Genomic DNA, 27,658 nt, shown 5'->3' on the forward strand with positions numbered 1-27,658 from the left:
CTAACCCATCTGAATCAGCCTCTCCTACAACTGTAAAAGACAAACCATTAGGCTGTTGTCCCTGCTGCAAACTCTGCTATGTACTAGAAAACACTCTGGAAACTAAATGTGATTACTTGGACTGGGATAGACCTTATTATGGAGTGCCCAAGTGGACGAAGAGCAGGACTGAGTATGACCATTCTGCATTTGTACAAGATTTATTATGTGAGTTCTCTAACCTGGTGAAAATTGAGAGGACTTGATTCCCTTGGTTTTCTAAGAGCAGCCTTTCTGCCTATTATCAGTGAATGAAAATTTAAGATCTCTGCCTAGATGCCTGGGGTATGAAGGAGAAATCCTGGGTTTCCTATTCCCAGATGGTTTTATAGTATATTCAGCTGGCAATTTCCAAGAGTTTAAACCTCATATACCTTGTGCGTCCAATCCCCCTTTCTGGGGACCTAATTGTTGAAATAGAAGAATAGGGTTCCAAAATAGGAACAAAGTTATTCTTCCTTAAATAGTAAAAGATCATTAAAATATTAAAAAAACTTATACTAAGTCATCAAACTGGTATTGAAGTTAAATATTACTACCTTTGATTTTACTCAGGATGGAAAAGGACAAGAAAATAGCATCTTGGAAGATAAATAAAAGTCCCTTGAAAAAATATGAAATTTAACCTCTTTACATAAATGAAGTACTTAATAGATAAATGCACAATTTCAATGAAACCTTTCATAAATGATGCAATTAAAAACTTTCAGTATTCATAAACATTTCCTTGATTAGAACTCTGAAATTGATGCTTATGATTCTGAGGTCAGAATGTACACGGCAAGAATTTTAGCAGCTCTCTAACAGTCATCCAAAGGAAAAAATGACATAAAACCAGCTAAGTCAGAAATAATTAAATTCAAGGTCTTTTTGGAATGAGAAGGGTTTGGGGTTCCTTTTTGAAAAGGTGAAATTAAGCTCTCTATTTAGTTCTAGTGGAAACAAAAATCAATTTCCAATTTGTTGACCTGAAACAATTTCTAAGGTTGCTATTCAGCTGACATTTGCCTGGGCTGCTGTTTTGTCTCTCAACAGCTGCTGTTCTGAGTCTCCTCTCTCTCCTGCTGGTATCCATAGTCATGAGAAGACACTTACCTAGACACTGGGGTGCACTTAACACCTTTACGTGCTGGTGTGCGTTATTGCTGAGCTATCAACATGAACCCCAGGAAAGGGAAACCACAGAAAACATTTAGGGTGCCATCAGGAGGAAACTGACAGTATAAGAACCAAGCATTAAATCTTATACAATGATCACTGATGATTCATACATTTCACAGCTTAATGTTGGTAGCAAATATATCACTGTAGACAGACAAGCTGAAACACAGTATTAAAAAGTTCAGTGTCAGCACTGCTAATTGAAAGTATTCAGAACTCCATATCTTAGAAGAATGTTCAATACATAACACTCTTGCTTCAATTTAAAGCAAAAGCTACCATCCAAATATCAAAATTTTCACCTGGGAAGAAATCACCTATTTACAGTAGGTCTGTCACCATAACATAGTACACATCAATACATGCCTCTACTGCATTTTGCATATACAAATTTCTTCACACTTTCAATAGGCAGTTTTGGTTTTGTTTCTTTTTTTACTGAGTGAATTCAGACTTAAAAATGCAACACCTGTTGTTTTTCTGCCTGTTGTTGCATAATGCTCTCAGAACATCTTTACACTTCTATAAATTTTGCTATAAATATTTTACCATCTGGCATATATTTTGTGTTCTTCCCCATCCCCATTAAATACTTGTTGCAGTTGCTTTTATTGTTTTCTGCACTGTCAACAAACCTCTTGACAAGGCAGCCTTTAACTAATAACCTAGGTAGAGACTTACTCCATCCTTAGTAAATGTAATCCTTCAGTACAACTTTGATCTTTCAAGGTCTCCTATTTCATCTTAAAAATGCCTAAATCAAACCTGTCACAAATAGTAAAGTATAAGTCAATATCTTACAGTCAATGAAACAGAGGGACGTAAGAGTAACTATAAAAAAAAAAGCTTATAAAATTGGTCATATAAAACTAAACTAATCCAAAATATGACATTTATTGAAATATAAAACTGAACATAATTTTCAGAGTTATGAGATATCTTTATTGAAGCCTTTATTGAATTTCTGAATACTAAACCTAGAATTAACTACTGATTAATTACATTTATAAAATCAATAATGAAAAGTCACAAAAAAGAAAAGTTAATTAAAAAATGATCAAGACTAATCAGGAAGGTGTAATGGGCACAATCATGATTTGGAATTACATTTAAGGAAAAAGATGATTCAACCAAAATGTGTAATTAGAAATAATCAACATTTTTCTAATAATACACCATATAGAAATATAGAAATTGTATTTCAGATGTGACTTGACTAGAAGCTGAGATACAAAACAGACTGATACTGTATTATTAAGAATAGCTCCAAACACAACTATATTACATATTTGACATTAAAGAAATAAAATGAGACAACCAGCAGCTGTTATCACTGATAAAAATTTAAAATAATTTACTGCTTATGGACACAGCCAAGTATCTGCTGTAAAGCTATGCCTTAATAATCTTACTCTCTCTTACAATAAATAACTGTTGAAGACTGAAAATGATTCCTTCATAATAACTTTCATAAAAATGACTAATCCAAATGTACCATTTTGTCAGTAGTTTGAGCAATGAGAAAGGAAGATTACTATCATGGTAATTCAGCAAATATAATGCAGCACATTAGTCAACAGCTGACTGGAGTAATATATGGAAATAAAAACTTCTGGGATGTGTGTGGTTGAAAATCTATTACTATTAACACTGATTTCACACTGTTACCTCTGCATTATGACTTTGTATGGGAGGTGCACTACACACAGAAGCTCAAACTCTAATCTCAGACTTCCATTAATAAATCATGTAAGTAAGGAAAATTGCATGCAGTTTGGTCACAACCAAATGAAAGTAGAAGTTGCAAACAGTAATGTACTCTTGAAGCTTACAAACACACTGACTTACCACAAATGATGCTTTTTTTTAACACTAAAGGCTTTAATAGTCAGCAAAAAGATAGATGGGACTAAGTTATATGAACAAGTAACATTTGAACTTGCATTATCACTTGTTGCTATATGTATTTTTTTCTCCTTTGTACTTTAAACCTTTTTTGAAGGAAAGGTTAAAGAAAAAATAAGTATTAGCCAAAAGAAATTGTTTGCATAGCAAGAATCTTATTAATACTTCAGAAACATTTACTTGACAGTTTCTTTAGAAGAGTAATGCCTAGAAGACACATGGCCCTTAAATCTTTCTTCTGAATCTGATGGTCAATATTAATGTTAACGAAAATCTTGGCATCCCATTGGACAAGGTGTGTTAATGAAGAGCAAAACAACTTTCTATTTATCGCCTGGAGGTAACAAAGATCTGTCCTTTCTAAAGTTGTCTTCCTCTCTTGCAGGTTCTCAGAGTATTCTCTCTATGTATCCAACACAGATAAGGAATCTGTTTCCTTATATACTAATTAATTTAGATAAATTGCTTTTATTTGTCTGTGTATCTTAAATACACCACTTCTGTCAATCAAAGTATATATAGATTTACCTTAACTAAAAATTAACCTCTTTACTGTCAGACTGTGGATAGACAGAGCTGCTGTCAGGTTCTGCACCTTCTCTTACGGCCCCTTGTAAACCTGGAGAATGCAGATCTTTTCATTACTTTCTTCGAAGACTAGTCATCTATGAATTTCTACATTATCTTTCTTATAAATGCTTCACTTATGTCTTGATAGGCATTTCTCTAACCAATTAAAGAGTGTGTCTTGACTTAAATGTAAACTGTAGAAAGTCTTTCTCCCCACAGTTCACCATAAAGACTAAGATGCAAACCCATTGTGAAGTAATAATATTGTCGCATTATTCCTTGATCATTATTCCTTGATCTTTAGATTTCTATATACTTTTTCACTCATCTACAACTCTTTGGGAGCTGTGTTTGCAAAGATCTACTGTAGTGGAATTTACATAATATACTGGGTCACTCAATACCAGCACACTGAGGTGAATGACTCTTTAAAATTACCTGTATAGCAAGTGCTCGAGCTACAAGACTTCTGAGATATTGCAAAGGATCTTCTGGACCTTCCCACTTGCTCTGCCATGTGACAGGACACTGAAACGAAAATAAATAATCTGGAGATCAAATATACCTACCAAAAAAACAAAAACAAAAAAAAAAACAAAACAAAAAAAAACCCTAAAAAAGTCACACTGGTAATATAATGATCAAGAACATACAACCCCTAACAGAAAGATTGTATTCCTGCTAATCCTCTGTGTGGCCCAGACACAGTGTTGGTGGAGAACTTGCAAGAACCTCTGCTACTGAATAAGGAAACATCAGTTGGTTCCACAAATATTTCCAAAAGGCCTAAGAGCATTATTTCTTGGAAAGTCACAATGTTGTCTTTCAACTGCAACCACAGTTTCCCACTCCTTTGCTGCAGCCTCCTCAGACTTCAAAATGCAGCTGTGTGACTCTGTGGCGAAAAGAATCTGGTACAATTCCACCACATAGTTATTTTCTCATCATTTTACAGCTTTTGTAGAGCAACACCTGAGAAAAAATGTCCTGCGAGACTTCCCCATATAAATTTATCTTCAAAAAGAATTCAAAAAGAAAGGCTTAAAAGGGCATCTGTTAAACTTCCTTCTTATAAAATGAAGATAGAAACACTAATTTTACATACTCCACAGGAATCTAAAGCACACTGAAAGTGACTGCAAGATTCCCCTACTTATGAGAAAGAGAATTAATGGAAATCAGTAACTGTGGAATATTGCACACTACTGAAGATGCTGAGCAGATTAAATAATTTATACTGTTTAATATTTACATCTGCATTTTCCAGGAAGTTCCCATTCTAATAGCATACGTACTGAACAGGCATTCAAAATCTGATCACAGAAGTTTGTAAAAAAAGGTATCTTTCAAAGTAAATACTCCATGTTTACCCAGAATGTAACTAGATTTGAGGATACTAATTAAAATTAATTAAATAAACTAGAATACATACTATCAATTAACAAAGCACAGGCAACTGCATGGGTTTTTTTTTTCCCTACGTAAGATTTTTTGAAACTAATTCTTCATTTGAAACCTTGCATTTTTGCAGCCTCTTTTACTAGATATGCATTTACAGGCAGCTCATCAATCTATCATTTAGAAGGCACTTGCCTAATGTTGCTAATATATCACTCTAAATTATTTTAAAGAAATAGCTTAGCTAATTGATATTATGTAAGAGTATCTCAGATGTGCTTATGCTCTTTTTGGCTGGGAAGGAGTTAATTTTCTTCACAGTGGCTAGTATGGGACTAACACACCAACTTTACACAAATACAGATTTTACACAAAGAAAGTGGGTAAGTAAGCAGGTGAAATGACAGAAGCACTGGTCAGCCTATCAGGAGGCACTGAACTGATGCTTGTGAGAGGTTAAAATGCATAGAATTTTTAAGGTATTTTTTGCAGCAGTGATGATCTTCACAGCTCCTGTTAGTTCCCATAGAAGCATGCAGCTTAAGCACACAAGCAAGCCATGCTCTCTTGTCAGTAACAAGGAAAGTGTAGGAACTAAAGAATGCCTATTACATGTGTCATTTCCATTCACTATGACTTGGACTTAGAGCCAGTTTCTACCACACAGTCAAAGCATGTTGTAAAAGGCAGTGAGATTGCTAACAAGAAAATGCAATTTATTCTAACTGTACAGCAATTTTGCTAACAAATGCTGTCTTGTGAATCTAAAAAGACAACAAATTTAATTATTGTTTTGATTAGAATTTGATAGATCAATAAATGCGTAACAATCTTTTCAACAGCACTTGTTCTTCACATGAAGATAAACAGGATGATAATAGGAATTATTGTTCATTGAAGAAGCAATCTCAATATCTATGGATCAGCATTGACAGAATTTATCAGTTACTGGAGGTGAAACAAAACCAGTTTCATGTCACATCTATGTTTGACTATGTTTTAACTCAATTATCTAGATATTAATGATAGAGCATGTAAACTTGATGTCACTAATTGTACCAGTTTATAAACATGACCAGTTTGATTCCAAAAAACATGGAGAAAATATGAATACAAATTTTGACTGTTTTTCTTGTATATCAAGAATACAAGGTGAGATGAGAGGTTGGTGTGATAGGCACATCTTGGCTGGTGAGGTATGGCAATACTCCATACTGAATAAATGCAAAGAGAACTGTTATTACAACTTAAATTTTAAGAAAATGTAAAAACTATGTAAAGGGACAGATTTACATATTCTACAGGCTAATATATTTGACTTATCTAGCATGACTTGGTATTTGAAATTGACACAACTTCTAACCTTACTGTATTTGTCTTTAAGAGGAAGCTTGATAGGAGAGTAATACATTCAGAAGCTTCTGCAAAAACTTCTGAAAGATTTTCCAGAAAAAAAAAATGGTTGTGTTTTAGAGTTTCTATATTTAAAAGAACTCCATTTTAAAGTCTTTATCAATACAAAAAAAAATAGAACATGAAAACGCGTATTAGTTCAGTTTCCTTGGTTTTTTCAATGCTTTTTATAATGTATATTCATTATAAAATGACTTACCTTTTGGTTTAACAGAGCACTTGCAAGTCTTTGTACTTCAGAACTCAGTAGTGAGGTACCCCTGATGACTTTACTTAAAGAAGCAAGTGACTGATGGACACTCTGCACAAGGCGAATGGCATTGAATTGTTCCAGAGTAATGAATGATAAGATTGGAGATCCTTGTTGCTCTGCAGGAGGAGACACCTTCTGATGGATCAGGTTAGAATTCTAAGAAAGAACATGTGATATCCAGTTAATAAACTCAAGGAAACTATGATGTCATACAACATGTTATTTGTTTAACTTGTAATACTTCATATTGTTAGTTTTGAAGTAGTAGCAATAGCAGCCCTTTTCTGACACTGAATTAAAAGTATAGTGAAACTTTCAGTACTGTCTGTGACATGTTCAATAAAGGCACCACTCTTCTGGGACAACTGTGCCTACCCAGCTACTTCAAACGTACTTGAATTGCTGAAAAATCTTTACTTAGCTGAATCACTGCTTTTAGTATTTGTGTTAATATGTTAGTATATAAAGCAGTGGTACTCAGCACAACAAGATTTTACTGGGTACTGTGAACTATGCTGCCAGTTCTTACTTCATGAGGCTAGTTCAAGATGGAATTGAATTAAATACAATAAATACAAAATAAATATAATATTATACCTAAATTTTGAGTAACTCAGACTGAGAGGTACTGCTGCTCTCACACTGCCATTTTTACTACTTACTTCCCTTCCACTAAAGCCACTGACAATCCAAATTTATTCAATAATTTCAAGATATAGGGTAATTTTGCAAATCTTAATTCATATGCAACTTATTATATAAATATATTTTTGCATGTGTTAGGAAACTGCCAACCTGTCATGTGGCAAGATGCTGCAATGAATTCCAGCTGTAAAATTAAAAACTTTTTGGAAAATTCTATAAGGCATAAATGCAAAAAAGTAAACCCTAGCCTATGGGAAAAAATGTTTTGCTATTTCAATTTCTAGTAATTTAGTAAAGATAAAATCAGGTTTTACTTTGTCTGAAATACATTGTCTTAAAATAACAAGTTTTGATTACTTTTCAGGTTAAATAAATTTCTGAGTTGTCATATGGCATCTTGCTTTCCAGAACACACAGGATATCTACCTCTATAATCTTTCCCAGGCACTGGGAATGCATTTGTCAGAACTTTTACATTTTTAATTTCAAGCTCATACTGCACTCAGTATGCAAGCTAAAATATGAGAGAAGCTAAATGGATGAGCAATACTTTGGCTTATGACTGACAAACAGAAAAAGGAAGGATAAAGTCTTCCAACATTGTTAAAAAGGTATACAACAAAGTTATTGATCAAAATGCCAAAGCATGCAGTATTTCCAATTGTTATGCTTCCCATTTTTTCTTTGCATGCATTCAAAAATCACAGTACCAGTTTCACATCAGTTTTTCTGACACCTTAATTTGTTGAGTATATGTAAATTTTAATACAAAACTAGCATAAACTAGCTGATAATTTCTAATTGGGATGTTTAATTGCACAAAATAAAGAAAAACCCAAAACACTGCACCTTGGAGGCTTTGCTCAATCTTTGACACTCTCTAAATTTACAAAAGCTAATTGAAACAGAAGTCCTCTAAGTTCCTCAATATCATCCTTTACATAAGAGTTGCCTATAAATTTCAGATTCATTTCATCACTCTTTGTAATGCTTTCCTCTGAGAATTTGTTGAAACAACCCATCTGTCATTTCCATAGCAAAATTAAACATGAATACCAATATAAGCTTATACATTTAATGTCCTGTTACATTCTCCTAAAATCCATTATGTATATAACTCACATCAGCTTTTAAAATATGTGTGTGCTCATGACCTGCTTGGGAATTAAGATGAAGAACTGCTGAAGTACTGAGTGCTTTTCCTAATCATAAGGAACTTAAGGTAGAATCTAATCTTTAATATTAAGCACTGTATTTTGCTACCAATATTAATCAGGCATATTTTGAGACTTTGATAATTTTCTGTCTTTCAGTTCTGTATGTGTTGCTATCTTAGTATAATATAAAACTTCATAAAGTCTCACCTAAATTGTCCCATTACCTTCTTAAACTCAAGCTTTTGCAAACTCCAGCATGTTCTGAAAACTGCTTCCTCAGAAATGTAACAAATGAACTTTATAGCTTTACTAGTTCTGCATTCGATTCAAAATGCAATTTTGGTGGTGATGGTGGTGATGGGTTTTAGAAACCTCCACTGCCCTTTAGATGTACCTATTTTGCCTTCTCCTTTGAGTCTCTCTACCTATTTTTTTTTAGATATAAGCCTCTCACAGTTTTTCACATGCTTTTCATTGTTGAAAATAAAATACAGAATGACTCTCTATTTCTGTTTCACTGATTTTCCTTCATGGAAAAGACCCTGTTGTTTCTTTAAAGCTAATGAGGTACCAGGCACATGGTGTGATTCTTGGGGCTGTTCTGTACATTGCCAGGACTTCAATGACCCTTGTGGTTCCATGCCAATTCAGGATACCCCGTGATTCTATGATTCTATAATGATTTAGTTAAAAGAGCAACAACTCATTAATTTTCAAAACTACTTCTAAAATGTTTTTGCAGTATATTATGCAACTTTATGAAAACATTACAATTTACAAACATAAAAAAGATACAGAACACATAATTTATAATCTTACATTCAGTGAACAACTTGGAAGGAGTTGCTGCTGAAATTTTTATGGGTGGGTGTTTTAACTTTCATTAACCTGATTTAGGGGTTTTCTGAAACAAGGCAGAAAATGAAAACACCTTACAACAAAAATATATCACTGATTCTTCTCTCTCTCTCTCTCTCCTCACCAGAGAGAGCCATTTGGACATGATGAAACACTTATGCACTCCCCCTGTGTCCTCATACTTTTTGTGCATCTCTGATAACTATTATATGATGGAAGATTCCCGAGTTCCACATGACAGTGACTTCCAGCTGATCCAGTTAAGTGACAAGGAATGCTTATACAGGTGCTAAGCCACAGTCTGTCAGGGCAAAGGCTGTTTGGGAAGAGAACAGACACCAGGACAGAGACTGGTTGAATCAACTGATTAACTCAAGGGCCCAGCCCTTTGCCAACAATGTGCCACCCTTCCACAGTAAGGGTTTTTAAAATCTGTGCAAAATTTGACAATTTATTCAGACTTTATTTCACAGATTAACAAGTTTTCATGCAAGCTAATACTAAGCATGTGTGTGTTTTTTTCTAACTAAATGGCAGGTTCATGAGAGTTTAATCAATTTGATAAGTGTCAAGCTGTTATTAAATCATGCTGCAAAACACTGTAAAAGCAGTTTTAGAACAGTATTCATTACAACGATGTTTCCAATGGCAAGAATTAACATGTATGTTTTCAAATGAGGCTAATATAGGTGAAAATGTCAAGACATTCTGTATTAGTTCAGAACAGCTCAATAAAAAGAGGTTTGCCTGTGTAATTTCAACACAGATGTACACTGATTTGAAGCACATTTTAAGTATCTATTTAATTTAAAGTAAAATTCAATTAAAAATTTCAGAGTCTGAAGTCTGGCTAGACTAACCATCAGTGGATGAAGGAAAGGAAGCTGCCATGATTCTATTCTTATAGGTAGATAAGGAATAATAAACTTCCCAGTTCAACAATTTCAGGACATCTCAATAACTGGTAGCAACATTTAACAGGACTTTGCATTATGTATGGTCTGAGAGAAAAAATGAAGCCCTGCAAATTACCAGAAATATTTCTGAAAAAGTAACAACATGTAAGATCTCCCTACTGTATTAATGTGTAAGAATTGTTTCCCATTTTGAAATGTCTAAAATGAAAAAACCTGAAATTTCCAAAGTGTATCTGCCATTTTTGCTGTTTGGCCACAAAGAATGTGACAGGCTCCGAAAATCAAACAAAAATGGCTCCTATTCACAGAACCACGAAACAGCTGAGTTTGGAAGAAACTTCTGGGGTCTGTCAGGTGCTCAAAGATACAGCAGGTTGCCAAGACCTGTATCTAGTCTTCATCCAAGAATTTGACCCTTTGGAGCTTCATATGCTCCACACTATCCCTGGCACTTGACTGGAGTCTACGTAGAAAAGCTCCACGGGGTCATAGACTGAGTGCCAGACAAGCCTTGGCAGTCTTTCCACAGTGTCCAACAGCTGAGCCCCTGCAAGGCAGCAAAACTCCCTGAACAAGAGAGGAGGTCAGAAAATGGGAGCATCCTTCTCCCAGCTGCAGGTAACTGCTCACTATTTTGCTTACAACTTCCTTCTGGTGCTTCTGTGCGGGTCAGGTTTAGTTTGAGCTTCATCAAGAGTGCAGAGACAAAAATTTGTCCACACTAAGAGATAATGATCAATCACTGAGATGTAAATTTTACAGGACATACCTATGTCAAGTGGTAAATTTTGTTGAATTTCAGAACTGTCAGTACATAGATGTACAACAATTGTTTTCAAGGTATTTGTAAGATAATCCTTTTTTAATTAATCCTTGACTTACATACTCAACAAGGGAATAAAAATGTTTGAAACAACTTAATCTTTGTCTACCTATTAACAAACTTCTGAGTGTCTTTTTGCCTCTGGAATAATTTTATTTTTTTTTATACTTCAGGAATACTTTTTTTAATTTTACTTCTTCATATCTGGGAAACTGTTTTAGTTTCATATTCTCTGCCCATTCATGCATAAATAAAATAATTTATGATTGTTAACTTAAGCAGCAATTCAACTATCTTCATTCCAATTTCCAGGTCTTTAAAAATTCTGCAAAGATGATGCCTCCATTGAACTATCAATCTAGAGTGAGAATGTAGAACTGTATGTAATGTCTGTGAAATATTAAAGATGCCTTGGCCTTTTCAAATCTTGAAACAATTACTGGTTGAACAGACAATAAAAACTAATTTTGATAAAGACTATTATTATTTAAAGTTTTTGAAACACTCAAGAAAATGTCCCACACACAAAAAAACCCCACCCCTATAAAAGGTCAGAAGTCATCCCATTCTAAAGAATATATTCAAAAGATTAATTTCATTATCTGCTAATAGCATAAAACCTTTAGAAAATCAAAGAAATGTCAAGATAATACATAATCCTTGAATGGTTTGGATTGGAAGGGACATTAAAGATAACCTAGCTCCAACCCTCCTGGACAGGCAGGGATACCTTCCATAGACCAGGCTGCTCAAAGCCCCATTTAAACTGGTTTTGAGTATTTAAAGGATGGAGTATCCACGAGTTCTCTGGGAAACCTGTGTCAGTCTCACCGCCCTCTCAGGAAAGAATTTCCTAATATCTAACCTAGACCTACCTTCTTTCAGTTTGAATTCATTCCCCTTGCCCTGTCCCTACATGCACTTGTAAAATATCCCTCTCCTGCTCTCTTACTGGAAGGTCACAGTAAGGTCTCCCCAATGCCTTCTCCTCTCCCAGCAAACAGCTCCAACTCTCAGCCTGCTCTCACAGCAGAGGAACCTTGAAAACAATATAGAAAATGTTTGTGCCCAGTGATTCTGTAAAAAATTAAATTGCTCTTGGTAGCAATAGGTCATGCTAACCAGGTCTTACGTTTACTGTTCAAGGCTCCAGTACTGGCCTTCTAGATGTGTTACCAGCTTGTCAGGAGAGCTTGCTGTGTGAAGTGGAATTCAGTACCAGGTGTCTCCTGTCACAATGTGATGCTTGGGATGGCATGGGATAATAGCAAAGGTCTTGAAAGTATGAGCACAGTCTGAAAAGAGAGGCCTGAGAACTAAACCAACAACCTATGGTCATGTAATGGCCACTGAAAAAGGGCACAATTAAGAACTGGCAAGGCTGCTTGTGCTCTTAGGCAAGAGGCAATTATGCAGCAAAGAAAAACAGCCAAGTGACACCATAAAGGTATCTTCTACAGCCTGAAAAACAACCCCACCTAACCTACACAGCCTGTAGGTCCGGAATTGAAGTAAAGGGGTAAAAACTCATACGAAAGGAGATCTCAGATTTGAGGACAATGGTAGGGGTGAAAGAAGAGGCCTTCACCAGGTCCAGCCTTCCTTGTCAAAGAGCTCTCAGGAAAGCTTGACTTCCTCCAGGTAGGTGACTACCAAGAACCTCAGCCACCAGTACCAGCACCAGTACCATGTGTCTTCAGCTTCATGGTACTGCATACTCACAGCTAATTTATGACCCACGTTTTAAAGGGTATGTACTTTGAATTTGCAGTGCTAATGAGAAACAATTATAAAGAACTAGACATTAGCGACATGTGCTGAGTATTAATGTAGTGAAGATTTGTTTTAGTGTTTAAAACTGGCCTCATTTACCCATCTTCCACACCCTAGAATCAAAATGTTTATTTTTGTTACTGTTTATGTGTACATATATATAATAGTTTCATGTGAGCTTTTTCAAAGAAAAATTACGGTGTCACAATGAAATATAATTTTTCTTCCAGGATCACAGACCTGGTTAACAGAAAGTCCATTTTCAGAGGCCACGGATTTCAACATAAAGTTATCTAGTACCAGAAGACTATTCTGACACACAAACATAGTGTATCATATACTTAGCATAGACTAGAAAAGAATTTAATGAGATTTCAAAATGCAGTGGTAAATTCTAATGTGTACCTCATGTCACTTCTTTGTATGTGGTTATTTGAGTAAGGGAAAGGTTTTTCCCATTACACTGTTGCTGTGTACAAGACATAATTTTAGGCCACAACATCTCTGATCTATTACTTGATCACTGGAAAGACAAAATAATGGCCCAATGTCAAAGTGGGCACCTATCATCAGGTGTGAGTGATCCTTTCTAAGTGTGGGTAGTATCTTCATCCACACACATCACATCTAAATGTGTGCCAGGAATAAGAATTCAATGGTTGAAAACCAAGGTTTATAACATAACTTAAAAAACACCACCAAACTGAAGCAACTGAAGCAAGCTAGACCAACAAAGGAATATAAAGGGAGTGATATGGGATACTGCAGAGGGATACTTCATTGATCTCAGTTTAAAGCTAATAACATATGTCAATACCATAAAGGAAAAAAACTTCATTCTGTTTGAAATCATTAAATATTGCCTTTTGAATATTAGATAAATGAAGAGACTAAATAAAAATCAAAAGTACATTAGCATTTTTCTTGGAAACACATGAAGGAGTTAGTTTCATGTTTTGTGTGGACTCACCTCCATATGGAGAAGAAAGGTGATATAGCCTGTTCTATATCATACAGACTTCACAGCTAATTATGCACTTAGTATTGTATTTTCCACCTGAAATGCACTTAATTTAGGTTTTTTTCCTCTCATGTTTCAATACTCAAGATAATTCCTCAGACTACATTTTTAATGTAGTTACCAGAAAAAAAAATTGTCTTTTCAAATTAGCTACATTATTACCTGATTAAGTTTCTTCCATAGGTTGAGAACAGGAGAAAGTTCTGTAGACCATATTTCTCTGTCAAATTTACAGCCAGCAGTTGCTGACCTACTCAGGATCCGAAGCTGTGAAATGACCTGAGTGAGGAGAATACAAATGCACACTTGAAGAAGGATAAACAAACTTCTTTTAGTACAAAAATGCCATACACTAGCAAATACTCTTCAATTTATCTATGAACTGTCCTTTCCTGCATACTTAATTACTGGTCATGATCTGATCAAAACACAAACAATACCCATATTCAGGTACAAACCGTATTTGAACTTCTTTCATAATAAACCACAAAAAAACCCTACATATTTTCTTATCAGAGTAATTGTCTTTGTTCAATTATAATTTTAAAACTAATGAGGTGCTTAATTAAGTAAAAAGCCTCTTTTTCACAAAACTTAGAGACAAAACTTGAGCTCTGCCTTTAAGCAGGCTCAAGTTCTTCCCTTAGCTAGGCTTCATCTGTAATGAAAAATTTATGGGAAACAAACTCCCAAAATATGTTACTAAATACATACAATAACTATCAGGGACCAAAACTCAAGACAATTATAGGAAAATCAATCAGATCTGACCAGGATCTCTTATTTACATATTCATGCTACCTCAATGTATTTTAATGCATAACTATTAAAAAAAATACAGCAAGAAATTGAAAAAAAAAAAAATTTTTCCAGAAAGAAAAGGAGCTTCTAGTTCATTAGGTCCAACTGCCTTTTATTGTTAACAACCCTAGTAAGTCCACAAATCAACTGATAAAAGACATACATACATACATTTGGAACAAAGGCCACTGAAAATAAAATTCTTCAGTGATATTGCAGTCTGTCCTTTGAATGGTATATGAACACCCTCATATTTCTGAGGCATTTTTGTTAAATTTTAGTTATTTTTCACAGTGTATTTTTTTGCAAGTTGTTAGAGAACAACTTACTAATTCTCTCCTCTTTTGCTTGACAATAAAGAATTAAGCTTCATAGTAAAAATGTATTAATCATTCAGAAGATCTGGACTATATAATTGTAACACAGAGGAAGAAAGTCAAGTTGTTTCTGCTGGGATTTGACTTTTTTTCTAGTCTTGAAAGATGTGCAATGATGAAGTGCTTTCTTTTGTTTTCCATTTTCTTTCACTGAAGCAAACCTCTCCTTATTTATCAGCCTTGATAGGGACTATCAAGCACTACAAGATGATAGTACACCCACCCATCATTTCAACTTCTATAACAAGCACTGACCATGAGACTGTGATTTAAAATCCTGAGAGATTATAAGGCCAGTAGTAGAATCACAACCTCAGAACTCAGGAGGGTAGATTTCAGCTTGATCATTTTAGCAGGAAGGAGACGGCAATGTTTTGGAGGGCAAAGAGGGGCCAAGAGAGTTGGTAAATCCTCAAGAAAAAATTCTCAAAGCACAAACCATCGCTTTCTGATGCAGAGGAAACAAGCATGATAAACAAGTCAAAGAACAATCATGACAGAAGATTATCACGGGTAGAAAGGAAGCTAGTGACCTCAAATCCTAGAATATGATGAGTTGGAAGGGATCCACAGGGATCACTGAAGTCCAGCTTCTGGCTCTGCACAGAACATCCCCAAGAGTCACATCATGTGCCTGAGAACATTGTCCGGTTGTTTTCTGACATCTGTCAGGCTGGTGCAGTGATCACTTCCCCAGGGAGCCTGTTCCAGTGCCCAGCTAGTCTTTGGGTGAAGAACCTTTTTCTAATATCCAGCCTAAACCTCCCCTGACACAGCTTCAGGCTGTTCCCTTGGGTCCTGTCACTGCTCACCACAGAGAAGAGATCAGTGCCTGCCCCTCTTCCGCTCACAAGGAAGCTGGAGACCACAGTGAGATCTCGCACAGAAGATGGCCATAAGGATGGACTACGCAGCAGGGGTAGAAAGACATTGCTCAGTTACTTTTTCATTTCAAGTTAGGAAAGCCAAATCTTATCTGGGTTTAAAAACAGCAGTGTATGCAAAGGCCTAAAAGGGTTTCTGGCAGTATTCTGGTAGCTAAAATGAAAAGATGAGCTACTGCTCTTTATAGCTTCTGTTATATAAAATAACATTTCACCCTCTCATTCTCATAACTTAATTTTAAACTTCTATAATCCTTTGTGTGCCCCAGCTATTGTGTATATCAAAAAAGATTCTTGTTTAATTTAGCGAAAAATTAATTTCTCTGATGATGTTTTGATCGTAGCATCTTTATCATTCCTGCTATTCTTCCTCATTTTCACTCTGCACATATGCCAATGTTCTGACAAGCAACACAGATAATAAACACACATTTGTGCCTTCCAGATATCATTCTTTTAGCTATAGTTTTGTATCTTTTAATTTGTTTTTGGGTAGTTGCCTGCCATCATTTGTTAAGCAATAAAACATTTATATCAAATACACTTTAACTGGTAATTCAGTATGTAGTACTTCATATAAACTTGCATATAGTGCATACTATAAAGCTGAAAAATGTTTATATGATTGCTTTGTGAATATGGGGATTGAAAACATTAACGCTGGTATTCATTTTCAAAGCGTCTTCAGAGGTATAAACATGTATCTCCTTACAGCTGAAATGATTTTGAGAAGTAGTGACTCCAAGATCAAGTATTTTTCTAACTCTATGCATGGGGTTAGCTGACTTTTCCTAATTATAAAATTTGTCAATATAGTTCAAATGGGAATTTTTTTTCCTTCTGTGTGCCTTTATGTGTTTCTGTTTTGTGTATTTCATCAAAGTAGTTAAAAAATATTGAGTCATTATCAATAAAAAATATTGATCATTATCAAAAGTTAAACACTTAAATTAAAGGTACAGAATCAAAAGAAATCAAGCTTTAACTCTCCATGTTTTAGAGTACTGTAACATACAAGGACCTTCATCAAACATTCATGGCAAATCTTTAACTCTTTACAGTTCATCCCATTTCTTTTCTCAGATTTAGCAGGTATGATAGTAGCATAATTTACTCCTAAAGTTTCCATGGCAGCAAAGTTTTCAATTCACTTTTTTTTTTTTTTTAATTAATGGGTTGGGCTGAAACTTTTTGTACTGGTGGCTCTTTCAGCCTGAGTATTTTTTCAAAATTTTAAACTAAAATAGTCATTCACATTCAAGACACAGATGAAAATACATTTGATTAATGTCAAAATACTCAGGTTAACCTCACCTTTAAACTGCTTCAACACCCCAAACTTTTCTAATGGACTACAAATCTGATGGCACAACATCTGTCTGAATTTAGGAAAGAATAAAAGATTGTAAGATAGTAACACATGTTACTATTTAAATATGATTACAAGTTTGATATTGAATGGCATATTTCAGTCTCAAAAATGCCATTGAAGTTCCTTACAGTATTGACTAGTCTATGCTACTTTGAATCAGCTAAAGCTTGAGAAAATGTTTACTCTGTACTCTCAAAGCAGTCTCTTTCTGGATGTTATGGAAATGAAAAGAGAAATTTATTTTTTAAAATAGGTTCATAGGAAAATTAACTCTGGAAAGAACCTAAGGAGGCCTTTAATCTAATCTCCTGTTGGAAGCATGATGAGCTTTAAAATCAGACCAGGTTGCTCAGGGCTTTATCTGGTTTTGAAAAATCTCAACTACAGAGACTGAACAACCTTCTCTACATGACCTCTTCCACTACTTTACTGCCATAATTATTAAAAGGTTTCCTGCAATATCTAATATGGACCTTTCTTGTTTTGGTTTATGTCCTGTAAAAATAAGTGTCAAATTCATGGACTGGGACAAAGAATGTGTTAAGATTGGGAAGGACCTGAATAAAACCATGAGTGGGATATATTACCCTATTAGAATTCTCAAGTGTATCACAGAAGTACGCAAGGGATTGTGGTATGTTTGCAGTTGCTCCACCTAAGTGTTTTCACCTCTAGGCAAGAGAAATCGGTTTTGAGTTGGAAGGAAAACTACTTAAAAGAAAAAGGATTATCAGGAATACATTTCTGGGGGTCATATGAAAACCAAAGCAACAGGATAGGAATGAACACACAGACTGGGTAAGTACCTAGAAGGAAGGAGACCTTGGTTCAGATGACAAAGGGAATATGACCAGGAATCTGTGTTTAAGAAGATGAAATAACTCTTGGGTTGAAAGAGGGCACTGTACAAAGTAAGTGGGTAAGGTTAACTAATCATAACAGTAAGTATACAAAGATTTCAATAGAGCTATTTATTTGTGAACAATGCATCTAATACTGAAGAACAGCCTACAGAAACTGCTACCAAGTATTTTCTCTATTCTTAGTGGAAAATTCATGCACTCCATGTTTTTTTCTGAGTTATCAGCACAGAAAAATACAAATTGAATATATTAAGGAAGGTGGGGTGGCCAAACTAAGAATGTCTATATTTATTTACCTAGATATTAAATTACTTGTGCATCTCAGCTTTTTAATCTATTGCATATTTTGTGTGCATCTACAGACATATGCTGCTATGATACTAACTAGCACGTTAGAGTAGAAAACATGTGCATCTAGAGGAATTATGAGAGATAATGAACAAAATGGAAAGCTATAAAGACAATGAATGTTCCCATGCAACCTCCTATGGAGCTACTAAAAATCATGTTTTACCTGAAAATTAAAATTAATGGAAAATATAAAAATAAGGAAATGTCAAGATTTTAACTTTTCCTTCTCTGAAACTTAGACAAGACAGATTTCTAGGAACACAAAATCTATTTCTGTTCTTTACTTATGCACAAGATGAAGAAAAAGGCTTGCCTTCAGTCATTCACAAGTACTGCAAAAAATGCTACTTCACAAATACAATATATAATAAAAACAGACTTACATCTAAATCTTGTATTCATTTCAGAATCAAATCAAATTTTATACAAATTATGAAGTATTAAGACTTGAAAAACAGGGAAGTAATACAGGCAAAAATATCTTGCTAAATTCTGTCAGTGAATTAAACAAAAATCCCAGATCAATCATTTCTGAACTCAATATGATTACAGTTCTAGGAATGCAAAGCTGGAAAGATTTGCTAGTCAGATAACTGGTATTTTTCAAGATTATGGAACATATTAAAAAGAATTTATTTTTTTTTGCGCAAAAAATCTAGCAAAGTCCTCTCAGTAAATCTACATATGTCAAAGCAGATACTCTACTGCCATCTACCAGTTTTAAAAGGAGATAGTCTTAGCACAGAAACCACTTCTATGCTCCATTTCTCTGAATGAAACAATATATCCCTTTATGCAGCTGCTTAAGGAGGTATTTCTGGTTTTACAAGACTTTACAGCTTAAACTAAAATATGAAGCTATAGCTTAATTACATTGATAAAACCTGTGAAAGCACTAACCCCGTGCAATGCAACTGTGTCTTTACTGTGTCACAAGAGTGAGCAGGTTTCTGTATGACATCCTTTCTGGCAGAACTATGCACTTCCACACTGCTTCTCACAGCTTGGCTGCTGTTCCCTCACTGCTGAGAAAGTAGCCTAAGACTGAGCTGGCATTGAAACCTCTCCGACTTTCAGTCCCTGACTGTGTCCCTTACCTTCTCTTCAAGAACAGGATCCATGGATGCTGTTAGGATGAAGGTAGTTTAATGGCACGTGTAAGCAAATCATTCCTACTGCATGTGGATCAGTAAGAGACAGTGCAGGTCTATGTTTCCACTTTTCTTGTTCCATCAAGGCCACCTCAAAGCTGCACTTTCACTCATTAAGGACCTGAAGTAGGGCTGGACTCTACAGAGACATGTCTTCTCAGTCAAATACAAAGGAAATGTGGCAAAGAATTGACCACACCTGTATCTCCCTTTATACAGAAGTGGATCATGTACCATATGTCTCTGACAGCAGGAAGATCCTCTGTAGAGCAGGGGTTCAGGGGAGGGAGGAAGGAAGGAAGTCAGCAGTGTGCTGTAGATGGACAGCACAAGTCCTAGTTGAGCCTTCTCCTAAAGAATAACTAAGAATTTTACTTCATAGAGATCCACAGGATACACATTACCTGAAGACTATGAAGCTAAAAGGAATGCCAGAAGAGGTGGTTGACCTTAACTACTCACCCTGACAAAATTTAAGGAGACTGGAAAATGGCAGCCTATTTTTAGAAGAGAACCATCCTCTCATATGCAGAGCACCACCAATGTATTTTCATATGCACAGCACAAGTCCTATGAGAATTAATAAGGTTATCCAAAACTTTACATTGATTCACTAAATTGGTAAAGAGATGTTTTGTAGCTCTTTTTGTTAGAGCGCAGTATTGTGGCTTTCACTCCATTAATGGCACAGCACATTTCTTTCGTGCATCACCACAGGTGTACTCAAAATATTCCCTGTATTTCAAAAATTCCTTTTAAGTATTCAGATCTCTCAGTTGCATGGTAATAAACACAGGTTGACACTACAAATCAATTTCTACTAGAGACTCTTAGTCACGTATTTTTGATGTGGGATGTAATAAATGCTAGTAAGTAAACGCTCTGAACAACTGAAAGGTTATATAATTGCTAAATTATTTTAAGAAAGTATTTTTTTTGCTGGAATCTATAGTAATAACATATGAATTTCCAGAATAATACAAATTGCTTTTCGGTACTTAAAATACTTTTACATAATTATGCACATATTACTCTATGTGGTGTAATTAGAATTATGGAGGAACAGTAAATATAAAATTCACGCTCTGAGTCTTGTTGAGCTGGATTGTGAAAGAGAAAATTGTGTCTGTTGACAAACACTCAAGAAGCTACAGCCATCATTACAGCTGCACCTTGAAAAATAACCACACACCACAGCCCACCTATTCTACATACAGTAGAAATACTGCAGTCACGTGTATGACTGCAGTATTGGGTGGATGTACCCTAACTTATCTTTATCTGACTTGGGTCATAACAACCATAGAGATCTGGTGTACAAACTCAAGCATGATCCAGCAATTTAAGAGCTGCCAGTGACCCCATACACACTCCCCTACACTTCTGTCTCTGTTGCCCTCAGAAACAAGTCAAAAAGCAGTACTGGAACCATACATCTGATCACAGTTTTAGTAAGACAAAGAGCACTTTTAATCTAGGTAAAAGGATATGCAAAGAATAGTAGGAAGAGGTACAGAATCAGTCAGTGACTTGCTGAAAATAAGAGAACATCAGAAACTAAGTAAAACAACCCAATGACAAATTTCTGTTTTACTGAAGTCAATGAGATCACTGCAATTACATTTAATGAGGAAAAATTCACTTCATGTTTCCTGACCCTGGTTTATACCATGTCTACTTTACTAGATTGCTCTACACTGTTCTTCAATATTAGTTTAATATTAATTTTAACTTCAGAAACATCCATCACATAATAAAATATAGTTATAAAAAGGTAACTTTTTTTCCTACAAAAGTTCTCATTTTCAAGTACAGAGAGAAGAGGAAGAGTATATATGTTAAGTAAATACTGCATTTAGTCGCTACACTAAGGTTTGATTAGGTATCCCTTTTGATTTCTGATGATTTCATTAAAGAAATTGTTGCTTCTCTTTAAGCAATCCCATCTATCAAGTTTTCAAATGATTCAGCTGCCATTCATGATGAGTATGAAATGTCATGGTATGAATCACAGAGTGACAGAATGGTTGGGGCTGGAAGGGACCTGTAGAGATCATCTAATCCAACCCCCCTGGCAAAGCAGGTTCACCCACAGCAGGCCACACAGCATCACCTCCAGACAGGTTTTCAGTATCTCCAGAAAAGGAGATATTCAACCACATCCTCTCTGGCAGCCTGCTCCAGTTTTCTGTCACCATTATTTTTAGGAAGTTTTTCCTCAGATGGAATTTCCTGTGATTCAGTTTGTGCCCACAGCCCCCTGTCTGTCACTGGGCACCACTGAAGACAGTTTGCCCCCATCTTAAGGACCCTTAAGATATCTGTAAGCATAGATAAAATCCCTCAGTTGTCCCTTCTCCAGGTGAAACAGACCTAACTCTCTCAGCCTTTCCTTGTAAGAGAGATGCTCCAAGTCTCCCAGTCACCACAGTCTTCCTTGAGCCCCCTCCAGTAGCTCCTCGTCTCTCTTGTCCTGAGGAGCCCAGACCTGGCCACAGCACTCCAGATGTGCCCCACAAGGGCTGACCAGAGGGGCAGGATCACCTCCCCTGACCTGCTGGCTCTGCTCTTCCTAAGGCACCCCAGGATCCCTCTGGCCTTCTGAGCCACGGGGACACTGCTGGCTCAGGGACAGCTTGTGGTGATCCACCAGGACCCCCAGGTCCTTCTCTGCAGAGCTGCTCCCCAGCAGGTCAGCCCCAGCCTGGGCTGGTGCCTGGGGTTGTTCTTCTACAGGTGCAGGAACCTGCACTTGCCTTTGCTGAACTCACTGCATTGCTTTCCCTCTGCTCAGCTCTCGAGCCTGCCCAGGTCTCACTGAATGTCAGCACAGCCCTCTGGGGTATCAGTCACTCCTCCCACATGAAAGTAAGTATGAATACAGGCACAGATCATCCATAGGCATTTTTAAATACTCTATAACACTGTGCACTGGAGCTCTGTACAAAAACATTTATATTTATAGCAGTGATCTGAAAGATGACATTTTTACTGAGAATAAGAAAAAAAAACAAAAACATGTAAGGTTTATACTATGTCAAAGAACTGCATCAACAAATTTTTCATGGAAATTACAGCTTACAAAATCTTAATTTAAGAGTTAGCTTTTAGTCACAGAAGCCCTCTAAACACCATTATTTGCAACTCTGCATCATTATATTTCAAAATATTATGTGAAAAAGCTGTATTATTAATGATGACCTCACTAAAGGAAATTTTTGAAGTGTTGGTTAACAGCCCACACTGCAAATACAGGCAGAAAATATTTTTTATATTTATATATATGTTGAGGATAGCCATGAAGTAAACTGCAAAATTAAGATTTTGGACTTAAGGAAATAAGGCACTGGTTTAATGGCAGTAAGGGAGAGGGAAAATATGATACAGTATAGTAAGGAGAGGGAAAATTTCAGGTAGTTGAGTGGACAGGACATTAATTTCAGTTGATTAAAAAGGGGAATAAATACTGTTTTTGAATGAGACTTGAGAACAAGCCTCCTCATTGTGCGGAAAGGCTAGAATTATTAGCAAAATGACTGAGTAAGCATGGAGTATCTTTGTGGATTGAAAGGAAAAATAAAGGAACATATAAGAAGAAAAATCAAGGACAGTGAAAGAACTGCTTGGGCAATCCAAGATGAAATTCTAAAAGCCAAAGCCCAGCTGGAGATAAGACCAGAAAGATCCAATTAGGGGTGAAATGGATTTCAACACATATGAAAAAAGTTCAAAGAAAACATGGGGCGTTGGCCAAATGTAAGAGAAAATAAGTGAGGCATGGTACATAAAACCTGAAGTATTCTTCCTTCAGGTGCAGGAAGCAAAGGAGCAGATAATGCTGGGAAATAAACTTTTGCCCATGCAAAGGACAGGAACACACTCATACACTAACAGGGGCTTTCAGCTGCTGGCCGGTCACCAGCGGTGCTCCCAGCGCTCACTCGTGCGGCCAACGCTGCTTCGTGTCTTCATCAGTGATCTCATGGAGGAGATGCAGTGCACCCTCAGCACGCTGCCAGACACTGGGCAAGTCTCACAAGAACACTCTCTTCCATTAATGTGAATTATAGCCTTGCCTAAGGATGTATAATGGTGGGAACCATTCACTTGCTTTAGCAGCTGAATAAAATAAAACTGGTAACAAACAAATGAAATTTGAAATGTGTTGGTTTTTCACTGCCCTGGAAAATAAAACAAGCAAAAAAATATGTCTACTTATCCCTACTAAAATCCCTTTCTTGTCTTTGAGACAAGCACAACTTGCATACTTATGGATTTCACTTCCTCCTCCTGAACTTTTCAATTTGAAATTGAATCCTTAGATTTGAAATGCAAGTGTGACAACTATATTTACATTGTTACAATACCCAGTGAGGAAATCACAAAACCAACTATTTTCAAAATCCTGCTCTAATAAAAATCTCATTTTTCAAACAATCCAGTTTTCAGAAGAAAAGCAACCCTCCTGTATTCTGAGTAAGCAACAACCTCATAGCTATGGCTATTTTCTTTAATCTCTTAAATGCTCATTAAAATGTCCATTATACTAGTTTAAGAAATGCTGTTGATGTTATTACAAAGCTTGATTCAAAGTTCAATGAAAATAAATAGGTATTTCCAAAAGGTGATTCACTCCTTTATTTTAGATGCCTATCAGGTACAAATTATTCCCTGCAGCTGCTTGTCTTACTTTAGTAACAAAAAATAAAATGGATGACTAGCTAAAAAGAGGTGGATAATATTCATATGACTGAAGCTAGTTTAGAGGTAATACACTGGGGTTTCTTTGTTTTAATTTCAACTGACTTTGAATTTGGCTTATCACATTTTTCTATCACAGTACCTTAAGCATTTAAAAGAAAAAAGAAACCCATAAGAAATTATTTCAATATCAGTCAGGGGAATTTGAAGTGGCTTGAATCAATAAATACATCACAAGTCTTTTCTAGCAGGATTTAAACAAAATATCCTCTAAGAGCTGACTAAAAATCTGACAGAACCTCTCTGTGTATTTCAAAGATAAACTCTAATTCCATGATATGTGTTTTTAAAAAACCATTGACTTGTGGGAAATGTTAGAGTAACATATAAATAAAATACTTGGTGTTAACACAGGAGGTATTTTAAGAAATATTAAAACACTAACTGAAGATCATATCAGTGAAGAAAACAGGATTTCACACATCTATATAATTCACTCCATGGCAGGCTCGAATATGGTACCTTGGAGCTGGACTGTAATACACAGGGAGCTTGTTTATAACTTAGACTGAGAGACTGGACCACCTGAATATGGGCCAATATGTAGGCAAAATACAGTGTTTATCAGACCAGGAGAAGGGAGCATGACTGTAACTAAGTGGTGAGGACTGCTGTTGAGTATGAGGAAACTGAGTTGCAGTAGAGAAAATCTCTACTGGTGCAAAACAGGTAGGATGGGGTATACTGACACCTGCAGCTTCACTGTCAGTGGAAGTTTTTTCTATTTTAATGCACTGTTCTGCAAAGAGAACATAGCAAGAGACGTGAGATTATTCACGACCATATACAACATAAGAGATGTGTCAGAAGCTTGTTTTACTATCAGGTGAGGGAGAAACAAAGAAACAGTGAACTCTTGAAATCCAGGCTCTAAAAATTTATTTATCTTTACCTACTTATAGCAACTAAGCACATAATTCAGAAAAAAAAATTAAGTCATGCTTCTAAAAAGATCATGTCCTTTTAAGTAAACTTATTTTTTAAAAGAAGGATTTTACCAATATTCATTCAATATTAATACTCTCTGAATTACACTACAGAACACTGCAAAACATAATTCCTAATAAACAACTAGTAACTGTCAATGTAAAAATAATACTGGTAGTGATATCCAGATTTTAAATTAGGAAAGTTCTCTGCTGATAAGATGCTATGAATATAGTCAACACTTGTAAAATTTCTGAAAAAAGACCCTTTCCTTTTATTGATGTTTTAGGTTTACACAAACACTAGCAATACATAGGTTACAGAAGAGATATCTGCATGACTTCAAAATGCTGCACTGTGCTGCAGCCTATTTCTACTAGAGTAAAGTGTGTTGCTGCAGCAACACAGGCTATTGCTTCTAGGCATGAAAAATTAATAATGTTCAAAGAAAGTCTACAGAATTGGTGAAGCAGTGGACATGGTATTACATTTCACCTTTCTGACGCTAGAGACATGGCGGCTGAGCTGGCAGCAGCTGATTTCTGACTACCCTTGTTCATTCACCTTTTCTTTGCTTTAGCTTGGTAATGGATTCTGAGAAACACTCCTGCTAGAAAATAGTCATTGAATTTCCAGTTGTGAACCATGGGTTCACCTATGGATCTAAAACAGCTGCCAAACTGTCAGAAATGGAAATAGAGTAGGATTCACAGTGAGGGAGAAACACAGTTTAAGGAAAATCTCACATTTCTGTTACATAAATTGCCTAAAACTTAAAGAAATACTTCAAAATACTACTGGAAGGAGGAAAAAATATATGACAAAAAAATCATCTCACAGAACTGCAACTAAAGCAGTCTCACATTTTCAAGATTATAACCCAGAGTTTATATCTTATAATCAATGCTATGGCAGACCAGTTCAGCAGAGTGAGTTTACATATAATTGCACTTGTTATCTATTTCCCTTCACACAGGAACTCCGATTACAAAGTCTATTCTGATTTTCAATTAGCATTTTTAAGAACAGCAGATTTTAACCAGTTATAAAAGCACAGCTGAAAAAAAAAATCAGCAGTCTACAGTGAGTCTGAGAGAAACAAAAACATCTAAATGGATGTTTATATAAATGATTTTAAGATAAAATCAAAAAGAGCTACGTTGAATCTCAGAGCATGTATTAGCTTTGTAACAGACAAGTTCTTGAGTTCATCCTATTACCTTATGCATCTCCATCCTACTGATTTGTCTTTACATATCTTTATATTTTAATGTTATAATGAAACCACAAATAGTTTGAAAATACAGCTATGGATTAAAGTGAACAGGAATATTGAAATAAATTTACCAGTACTATTCTACAGGCAACAAATGCAATACTCAAAGGTGTGGGGGTTTTTTTTTTCAGTATACCGGAGATCTTACAACAATAGGAAATTTCTTCTTGGAGCCCTTTTTAAGTGACTGTGAGAAAACAATTAGATATTTTTTTAAAAAAACTGTAACTCTTAGGAATAGGAAATTCCATTTATAGGGAACTTCCAACTGATTTTGCCAAGAAAGATTGGGCCAGATGATCACTGAAGTTTCTTCCAACCTATGATTCTATAATCTAATTTTTTCCCCTCTATAACTTGTCCATACATAAGACAGCACACCAGGGCTGGGCAGAAAACTAAGAGAGCCCTGACATACAAATTCACTTCACAGCTCTGATTTAAGATTCTCAAATCCATCAATTTTCACATTATCTGACACAACTAATTTACCAGTCAAATAAACTATGCTAGTGAGTACTTAAGAGATTTGTACTGTACAACTCCACTTATACAGTAATAGTGTGCTCTTATCCAAACTTCACTTAAAAAATCACATTTCTAATTGGAATGGATTTTTCTGACTAATTGGAAGAATTCTGGAATTTCTGAAAAAATTTTTCACAATTTCTGTTTCAGCAAAAGCATAAAATCTTACCCATATTCTATGTGTAAAACTATCATAGCACTCTTCAACATGGACTAAATTATACTGTCATAAGCTTTCTCAATAATTATCTAAGTTCTAAATGAATACTCTTGTAACTAAAGATTAAACATTATTATATTAAAATATTCTACAAATAAAAGTCAACATATTAAAAAAATACATCAATTTACTCTGATTGTCTTATGGAAACTGCATTTATGAACAGGTGGTTGGGTTCTTCAGCTTATAATGGCTGGAGGAAAGATTCAGAGGT

General features: G+C 35.5%; 1 protein-coding gene across 14 annotated transcripts in view; it reads right to left on the reverse strand.

Moving 5' to 3' along the window:
- DYNC2H1 (dynein cytoplasmic 2 heavy chain 1) overlaps positions 1-27,658 on the reverse strand; it is a 139,617-nt gene that overhangs the window by 20,798 nt on the left and 91,161 nt on the right. For 7 of the 14 annotated variants that reach the window (XR_015284801.1, XR_015284808.1, XR_015284802.1 and 4 more), the window contains 3 exons: positions 14,096-14,212; positions 6,686-6,895; positions 4,114-4,203 (listed from right to left, as the gene is read on the reverse strand). Coding sequence is in view for 7 of the 14 variants with exons in the window: in XM_086881987.1 (XP_086738113.1) it covers positions 4,114-4,203; positions 6,686-6,895; positions 14,096-14,212 (417 nt within the window). In the remaining 7 variants the exon portion in view is untranslated. Of the gene's footprint in view, positions 1-1,881; positions 1,966-3,557; positions 3,725-4,113; positions 4,204-6,685; positions 6,896-9,112; positions 9,215-9,581; positions 9,716-12,014; positions 12,179-14,095; positions 14,213-27,658 lie in introns of those variants that run through there. The other 7 variants (XR_015284805.1, XR_015284803.1, XR_015284804.1 and 4 more) reach the window with 7 other exon arrangements.

The sequence above is a fragment of the Cyanistes caeruleus genome, chromosome 3, assembly GCF_971803275.1.
Source record: "Cyanistes caeruleus chromosome 3, bCyaCae1.hap1.1, whole genome shotgun sequence".
Lineage (NCBI taxonomy): Eukaryota > Metazoa > Chordata > Aves > Passeriformes > Paridae > Cyanistes > Cyanistes caeruleus.